The 10,000-nt window shown below is 39.4% G+C and overlaps 1 protein-coding gene across 1 annotated transcript in view; it reads right to left on the bottom strand.

Annotated features, from left to right (window-relative positions):
* The window catches only part of sos1 (son of sevenless homolog 1 (Drosophila)), a 46,905-nt gene that overhangs the window by 11,950 nt on the left and 24,955 nt on the right, over positions 1-10,000 (bottom strand). The window contains 4 exon segments of the mRNA XM_042733474.1: positions 1,981-2,111; positions 2,477-2,558; positions 6,503-6,869; positions 8,798-9,089. Coding sequence (XP_042589408.1) covers positions 1,981-2,111; positions 2,477-2,558; positions 6,503-6,869; positions 8,798-9,089 — 872 coding nt within the window.

Here is a 10,000-nt window from a genome sequence, read left to right as displayed (position 1 = left end):
ACAATTGTTCATGTTAGCTCACACTGTATTAACTATTAATATCAGATCAGGGCTTCATTACCACCAGTAAACTGCAGCCATATAAACCCATCTCTGTTTAACTTACCCCAGTAAAATGTAAAACCTTTAACTGACATCACATGTCCCACACCAAAAAACAATGCAGCTTTTATTTCAGTTCGGCTGACTAATATTTCCCACGCCAACCTTCTCCTTTTAACTTTAGTTTAATCTTGCGTACCTACCATCACACCTCAACCTCGAAATACAAATAAAATGAAATATATTTATCTATATATATCGATTATAGCTACTATACCTATATCTACTTCTATATCATCATTATATATCAACTGACAAAAATGCACAACCAACACACAACAACCTTACTCAAACTTTACGATTAAAGTCAAATGAAGACAAACTTAACAACAATAACAAATCATTCAAGATGTTATTTACCATACCATACTGTCAAAAATACCCCATGTCAACAGATACACCTTTTGACTAAACATGTAGTTATCTCAAAGCGTCATAAAATTAATGTTAAAATAACGTGTGTGTCAGTGAGCAAATGATGTTGTGGTGTGTGTGTGAGGTGTAAGTGCAAAGTGTCAATGTGTAGGCATGAGCATTAATGAAAGAGTGTGAGTGTTGCAAGCTGTGTGCATTGTGTGAAATTGTGTAAGTGTGTGACTTAGTGAGTTAGTGCGTCAGGGTGAGAGTGTGAGTGAGTGAGTGTGAAAGAGAGAGTGTGTGTGTGTGTGTGTGTGTGTGTGTGTGTGTGTGTGTGTGTTGTGTGTTGTGGTTAATGTGTTCAGTATGCAAGTGGTGAGTGAAGTGTGTGCGAGTGTAAGTTGGTTGCAGAGTGAAGTATGAGTGTGCAAATGTAAGCAGGTGTGTGTGTTTTATGAATGACGTAGTGGTGTGCATCAGTGTGAGTGTACGAATGTGCTATTTGATGAGTGAGGGGTGCGTGAAATTGTGTTCCCTCTTGTGTGTGAGTGTGTGTGGTGTGTGTGTGGTTGTTCAGTGTGAGAGTAGTGAGCGTGTGTGTAATTGTGTCATTGTGTGGTTTCAGTGTGAGAGTGTGTGTGTGTGTGTGTTGTGTGTGTGTGTGTTTGTTTGTATGGTGGGTAATGTGTGTCATGTTGAGAGGTGTGAGTGAGTATGTGTCTCAGGGTTTGTGTGTGTGTGTGAGAGAGTGGTTGTGGAAGTGGGTGTGTGGTGGTCGTTGTGTCAGTTGTGAGAGTGGTGCACGTGTTTTGTGGCACAATATCAGGGACCACAACTCTGTCTAATGTCAATGGGTAGGGTCACGGTATTACAAGGATAGTGGTGACTATGAGGACATAACCCCTGTCCCCCTTCTCAAACACTTCATCAATATACAGAATGATTTGGGTTGTTGCGAGAAAGTAAAAATGCACAAAGTTTCCTGTAAAGGCGGTAGGGTTAGGTGAAGTTGGTGTGTAGGGCGATACGAATATACAGTTTATAATGTACACAGTATAAAGGGCTTTCCCGAGGGCGGCCTTCAGCGTAACGCCTATGGGATCTTCCCACCACTTTTCACAAAAAACAAACATTTGTAAGTGTGTGTGTGTGGTGTGTGTGTGTGTGTGTGTATGTGTGTCAGTGTTGTGTGAGAGAGTGTTTGTAAGTGTGTGAGTGTGTGTGTGTGTCTCAGTGTGTGTGTGAGAGAGTGTGTGTAAGTGTGTGTGTGTGTGTGTGTGTGTGTGTGTGAGTGTGTGTGTGTGTCAGTGTGAGAGTGTGAGTGAGCGTGTCTCAGTGTGTGTGTGTGAGAGAGTGTGTGTAAGTGTGTGTGTGTGAGTGTGTGTGTGTGTCAGTGTGAGAGTGTGAGTGAGCGTGTCTCAGTGTGTGTGTGTGTGAGTGTGTGTGTGAGTGAGCGTGTCTCAGTGTGTGTGTGTGTGTGAGAGTATGAGTGAGTGTGTACAGGCTTGTGTGTGTGTGTGTGTGTGTACCTCAGCTGTACAGGCTGAACGAACTCTTTGCGGAAGCGTTTGAGTTCTGCGCTCAGCGGCTGGTCTCCGTTCTCCATGGCCATCTGATCCGCTTCCGTGGGTTTGGGTTCAGGAATATCAAACCTGGAACACAAACGCAGACTGTATGGAGAGATGTTTCCATGGATACGACAATAACTTCACAGCAGGAGCAAAGATTATCATCACGACCAACAGCAAACCTATAAATAAACAGCTGATTGTGGCTGAGCCGTTTTTATTTTAAATCACCGTATTTTAAACAAAAAACCTGTAATTGATCACATTACAGTGAAAATCAACTAAACACACTAAAAACTCTTTATGCATCATTAGGATTAATAAAACCTTAACTGAAAAAGACAAATTCTAAAAATAATTAAGAGTGCAATGAATGGGCCATTAGCAGTGTGTTATATGGCTGTCAGCATCTGTCTGCGGTGCTGATGGTGTGAATGTGAGCGTCTGACCTCTCCATGAGCAGATCCAGCAGCTCCTGAGATTTACAGAACGATCGGTACGTGGTCAGAAACGTCCTGACGAAATTAGGATCTGAAAAAAAAAACGCTTTATTATCAAACTATTTCCTTCAATTCACAGTCCAAATGAAACATAGCCCTGGAGAAGGTGAAAAATTACTAATTTCCAAATTAAAGTCAATTTTATGCCAGCTAATATATTAAAACAAACAAACAAACAAACACTGAGTCCAGAGACCAGGGTTATGATGGAAGTAAAACCACTAAAACTAAAACCATACCAAACCATTCTGCGACTTAAAATAAAACAAATGTCAACTGAAACAAAACCAAATATATATATATAAAAAAAAAAATTTAAACTTTTTATTTCAGTTAGTTCTGAAGACTTTATGTACTGAAATAAAACCTGAAATAAAATGTATAAAAACTACACAGGCATATTCAAATCTAATACAACTTAAAAAAACCACACGACAAAAACTTTAAAATTAACAGGAAAGCAGAAAATATATTAATATTCTTCAAATTAGTATCAAAATATAATAGTAATACTATAGCAGTATTTCAGTGATGTTAAAATAACAGTGGATCATTCAGAACTGTATTATGGTGGTAATGAAGTAATGAGACATTTTGGCGCTTAAATGTGATGAAAATTATGTTTTAGTTAAGTTTTTTTCATGATGAAAATATAATTTCCCCTGACGTTCCCACACATTAAAGCCGTTTTCAGATGGCTCTCATTGAGTTCAAACACACAATCAATGGCTCATTATTCAGCGTTTTCATACAGCGAGGGGTCAGAGCCGATCTCAGGCCTGTGTGTGTGTCCTGACAGAGCAGAGCATGATGGATCTGTTCTGTTCTGACCGACGCAAACAATAGAAGCTCAACTCCAAACAATCAGCCTGGAATTATTCTAGCCAGGAAACAGACACTCGGCTCTGACGCAAAAGACACACACACAACACACACACACACACACACTTAAAATAGATCCAGGACAGGCTGGATTCTGATTCTCGAGTCTGGACAGAGAGAACGCTCTCACACACACACACACACACACACACACACACACACACACACACACACACACACACACACACACACACACTCATTAACGTGAGGGTCACTCACTAACGATCATTAACCCTCATCCACACCCTAAACGATCCGCAGCGCTGTGTGTGACACAGGACACACCTTTTTCCCTTCACACACACACACACACACACACAGTTTTCCTCCGAACGTCTGTTTCCTGGTGCTTATTAGAAGCCGTGGCTGCTGGAGCGTCCCGTGGAAAGCGGCTCTATATTTACCCCGAGCCTCTGCGGGAGGAAGTGTACTCGGGTGAGCGGAGCGGGAACACGCCCATCAGAGGAACGCAGAGTGACCCGCTCACGGACACCAGGACATCACTCTCACCCAAACACACAGCAGATTTACAGACGGTCCAGCTGTTTAGTGACGACGTATCGTCAGAGATTTGTATCGTGTCTCTGTATTGATATCGTGGCACGTGTGCAGCAGTGGACCGCGCTTAAATTGAACAAGAACACCATTTAAACTGGAGTAGAAAAGTGCGAGGTTTCTAGAAAATAATGAATAGAGTATAATACATAGACTAAAACCAGGTTTTTTTAAGACCACAAACAAGGGTTGCCTGATATAAAGAGACGTAATCCCCGAAACAGAGCTTCACACTTGCGCAATACGGAAATATCTGCTAACCTGGCAACCCTGTGTACGCTTGCTCTCTCCACTGAGGATAAACACGCTTGCTTCCTGAAAACACAGGTCAGCTTGCAGTCTAGTGATCTCCACTCTTACAAAATACAAATACAACAAACAAATTGTAACAGAAGAGAGAGAGCGCAAGCACATTGGAACACGATTAGAACGAGTACATTATTATTTATGGGATTAAAAACAATCAGAATATTGCACCTGGTGGGGAGTGCACACTGTAAACATGAAACATATGCCATTACCTGCACTACACAGAGTGTGTAAGAGCCCGCTGGTCTATTAATAGATCCGTCACTGTTCTGAGATTATTAGTTCTACCTTCATAAGCTGGAGAGATTCTGGTTGAGTTTATTAGCTGTTCAAAGAGTTTATCCCTAACCACACACACACACACACACACACACACACACACACACACACACACACACACACACACACACACACACACAACACACACACACACACACACCACAACACACACACATACACACTCTCACAAACACACTCTCACAAACACACTCACTCTCATAAGCACACACACACAAACACACACACACACTCACTCTCATAAGCACACACACACAAACACACACACACACACACAAACACACTCACTCTCATAAGCACACACACACAAACACACACACACACACACACACACACACACACACGCACAAACACACGCACAAACACGCACACACACAAACGCATCACACACACGCACACGCACGCACACTCTCACACGCACACACACACACACGCACGCACACACACAAACACACACACACTCATACACACACACACACACACTCATACACACACACACACACACAGGAAGGACACTGCACAGATAACAGCTGAACTTGTTCTAGAACAGTGCTTGTTTTTCTCTCTTATCAGCTGCAGTTGTGTTATGGACACTAAAACAAAGCAGGTCAGTGCACGGTGCTCTGTGACGTAAAGCAGACGAGTGTTTACAGCGCTGTGGAGCGAGAGAAACAGACCGGTCTTCACTGTGCTGCTGTTCTTGAGACCGGAGGTTGTGAAATACACCAGTAATGCGCTTTAGTGCTGCTGGTAAACAGCCTGAAACTACTGACTGCACCAGATCCAGCAGAACAACACACAAAACCAGACCGAACCAGACCAGTGCGCTTGACTGGGTCAAACTGGGTCAAACTGGGTCTGGCTCCAGACTCCATCACTGTCCACAATCACATTCAGCACCACCAGAACTACTCCAGCTGCTGCTGATTTACTGCATCAGGATTACAGATTAGGACTTCACTCATGATTTCTGCCTGACAAAATATTTTAGAACCTGACATAACTAGTAAAATGTTTGTTAAGAAACATAAGATTGTGTTCATTCAACGACTTTTCCATCATAAACAGCTGTTAAAGAGGTGAAATAAAATTAGAATTATGTTGATTTTTTTCTCATTTGTTAAGATTAGTCAATGCATTAGTTAACTAACTATGAGCAATATATTTACAGCACTTATTAATCTTTGTTAATGTTAGTTAATAAAAAAACAATTGTTCATGTTAGCTCACACTGTATTAACTATTAATATCAGATCAGAGTTATTACAGTAAACTGAAGCCATAAAAATAGCTGTTACTTAAAGTAAAATAAACCTTAACTAAAATAAAATGTACAAAAAAAAAGCAGCTTTTATTTCAGTTAGGCTGAAATAATATTTCCACGGCAACACTTCTCATTTTAATTTAGTTTAATCTGATGTACTAAAATAACTAAACCTGAAATAAAATAATAAGAAATATATATATATATATATATATATTAATACTAAAAATATATATTTTTAGCAGCTGTATATTTTTAGCAGCTGGTCAAAAACACAACAAACTTACTAAAACTTTAGATAAAATTAAAATGAAGACAAATTATAAAAACAAAAACTCATTCAAGATGTTATTTACAATAAAATACTAGTAAAAATACCGCTGTAAAAGATTAAACTTTTGACTTAAAATGTATTATTAAAGGTATAAATTAATGTTAAAATAATAACTGCTGTAATGTTCAGGTATTGTGCATTGTTTCTGAAATAAGTCTCTTCTGCTCAGCAAGGCTGCGTTAATTTGATCAAAAATACAGTAAAAATTGTGAAATATTATTAGAGTTTAAAGCAGCTGTTTTCTGTGTGATTCTGTGTTAAAGTGTAATTTATTTCTGTGATTTTCAGCATCATTACTGCAGTCTTCCGTGTCACATGATCACTGGTCACTCACCGGCGTACATGTGGAAGGTCAGCCGCTCGATGAGCTTCAGCACCGTTCCGGCTTTGATGATGGGAATGCCGGATTTGGACTGGACGTTCTCCTCGAACACGACGTTCTCCTCGGAGTCGGGCTGAGCGAAGCGGTACACCTCGGCCCCGGGGAGCCTCATCTGCTCCTCCTTCTCCTCCTGCAGCATGGCCGTGTCCAGCATGCGCTCCAGCGTGGAGCGGTACTGCAGCGAGATCAGCGCCGCCATCCAGCCGTTCTTCTCCTCCGCAGATTTAGCAGCGAACACCACGCTGTTCCCGTCCTTCAGGATGATCTCGAAGGCGTGCCGGTACTCGCCCTCCTTATCGTCCTTGTCGTTGATCTGGACCTGTTCGAGAACACACGAGCGTCACCTACAGCTGGAATCTGGACACATTTTTATTTTAAATCGAGGAATCGCAGTTACACTGTAAAAAAAAAAAACACTGTGAATTTAACAGTAAAAGAGTGTAAAATTGGCTAGTCAAAACAGTAATTTCCCCTAGGGCTGTGCACTTATGAAAAAATCATAATTATTATTATTTTGGTCAATATTGTAATCACAATTATTTAACACGATTATAAGTGGGCCTTACGACCAAATCTTTAAATGAATGATATATATATACAGTACAGGTCAAAAGTTTGGAAACATTACTATTTTTAATGTTTTTGAAAGAAGTCTCTTCTGCTCATCAAGCCTGCATTTATTTGATCAAAAATACAGAAAAAACAGTAATATTGTGAAATATTATTACAACTTAAAATAATAGTTTTCTATTTGAATATACTTTAAAAAATATAATTTATTCCTGTGATGCAAAGCTGAATTTTCAGCATCATTACTCCAGCCTTCAGTGTCACATGTAACATCCAGTCTATCACATGATCATTTAGAAATCATTCTAATATTCTGATTTATTATGAGTGTTGGAAACAGTTCTGCTGTCTAATATATTTGATGAATAAAAGGTTAAAAAGAACTGCATTTATTCAAAATAAACTTATAATTCTAATAATATATTTTCTAATAATATATTTTCTTTACTATCACTTTTTATCAATTTAACACATCCTTGCTGAATAAAAGTATTGATTTTATTTAAAAAAAGAAAAAAAAGTACTGAGCCCAAATTACTGACCAGTAGTGTATATTGTTATTACAAAATATTTATATTTTAAAAACATAGCTTCTTTTTTTTTTTTTTTTTTTTTTTTTTTTTACTTTTTATTCATCAAAGTATCCTAAAAAAGTATCACATGTTCTGAAAAAATATTAAGCAGCAGAACTGTTTCCAACTTTGATAATGAATCATCATATTAGAATGATTTCTAAAGGATCATGTGATAATGATCCTAAAAATTCAGCTTTGCATCACAGAAATAAATGATAATTTAAAGTAGAATAAATTAAAAAAACAATATTTTAAGTTGTAATAATATTTCACAATATTACTGTTTTTTCTGTATTTTTGATCAAATAAATGCAGGCTTGATGAGCAGAAGAGACTTCTTTCAAAAACATTAAAAATAGTAATGTTTCCAAACTTTTGACCTGTACTGTATATATATAAATAAATAATCTAATGTAAAATAAAACAGCATAATCTTCACTGTAAGAATTAAACTTCATTTTTTACTTATTAAAGCTACAAAAGTCCTTTAGTGAAGAGCAGCGAGTGATTTTGTTTTTGTCTTTAGTTGTTTGATGAATATTAAGCACACAGTCGCAGCAGGAATATTAGGCTGCTGTCACTTTAAGAGCCGCACCGAGCCAATTTACTGTTACACACGTATTTTCATTCTCAACTGTTTATGTTCATTTATCATATGACCGACAAGGGTTTACGTGAATAACCACTAAGTGCCACATTTTGACATTTTTGTGTGTATTTGAGCGTTTAGGCACTAAAAGATGACTTTTCAGCACATAACTTACACAGAAATCCTCTCGAGGAACAGCGCAAGTTCTTTTTCACACTTTTAAGAACATAAATGAATCTAATCAACTTTAATGAATCGAGCACGTCCCAAGTCACGTTACAGGATTTTACTGAATTGCACGTGAAACTGTGCTTTTATGGTGATAGATTATTGTATTTTCATAATCGTTGGAGGCTGAAATCGAAACCGTATTTTGATGAATTAATATTAAGATATTCCTTTCTAAAACAACTATATATTTATTTGATACTTTCTCATTTTAAACCATAATGGCTTTAAATAATCTTTAGTGATTGTGATAAAAATGGTTGAAAAAAAATATTTCTTGGCCACCTTCCTCATGAAGAACTTCTCTTTGAGCCGGTACTCGGCGGCGCTGGCTCCCGGCAGACGCGGCTGGCCGTGGTTGGACTTGCAGCAGATCATGAGGCCGTCGAACAGGAAGATGTGGCGCTCGTGCTTGGCTCCGACCCGCGTGAGCGTGCCCTCCATGATGAACTCGTTGCAGCACTGGCCGATGTCTTTGCCCTCCCAGCCGTCGATGTTCCTCTGGATCTCATTCATCTTCTTGATGGCCAGGTGTTTGCCCTTCATCTGCTGGCTGTAGAAGCGGCACGCCGACTCGCTGAGACACACCACACAGACAGCTAGTGTCAAATTTTTTTTTTTTTTTTGTAACAAAAATTATGTTTCGTTTTTTAATGATTTTATGTAACTATGATAACACTGAATGGTTGTTTTGACATTTACTATACCTAACATACATCCAAATGAATCATTGTGAAATCATATCAGAATCAAGAGCTTGTGAATCAGAATCAAACTGTTTAGTGAAAATCTGTCAACACCCAGCCATAAAATAATACTAAAGGAAAACATGAAACTATGAGAGTAAAGCTGAAGTAAGCAGGATGAGGATGAGGAAGGAAGGGGAGATGAATCTGCTCTAACTGAGGACTAACTCTGGAGCTTCCTCACCATTACCAGCCTTTAAATAACCAGTGTACAGTGTCCAATCAGCTTTAAGATCAAAAGCCCTCCAGGACCTGAAGGAGACATGCTTCTACACCATCTGATTGACTCTGAGATGATCTTAGTAGGGAGCAGGAGTCTCATTGGCTCTGGTGTTACACATCACAGGACGAGAGCTAAGGAGGAACTACTTAAAGACTTCTTACTTCTGAGTGTGTTTGTGGACACGCTGAGAGCGCAGACCGTCCCTCCTCATGACAGCGTCTCACTGGAGAGCGCCACACGCTGGAGAAGAGCCACACTGCACTGTTACACTATTACCCTCATCACACACACTCTCTCTCTCTCACTCACTCACACACTTACACACACACACACACACACACACACACTCACTCACTCTCACTCACTCACACACTTACACTCTCACTCACACACACACACACACACACACACACTCCCACACACACACTCACTCACACACTCACTCACACACACTCACTCACTCGCTCGCTCACTCACACACACACTCACACACACTCACACACACTCACTCACTCACTC

This window comes from Cyprinus carpio, chromosome B11 (genome assembly GCF_018340385.1).
Source record: "Cyprinus carpio isolate SPL01 chromosome B11, ASM1834038v1, whole genome shotgun sequence".
In the NCBI taxonomy this organism is placed as follows: Eukaryota; Metazoa; Chordata; class Actinopteri; order Cypriniformes; family Cyprinidae; genus Cyprinus; species Cyprinus carpio.
The sequence above is the reverse complement of the archived record's forward strand: the minus strand, read 5'-3'. Positions and strand labels throughout refer to the sequence as shown.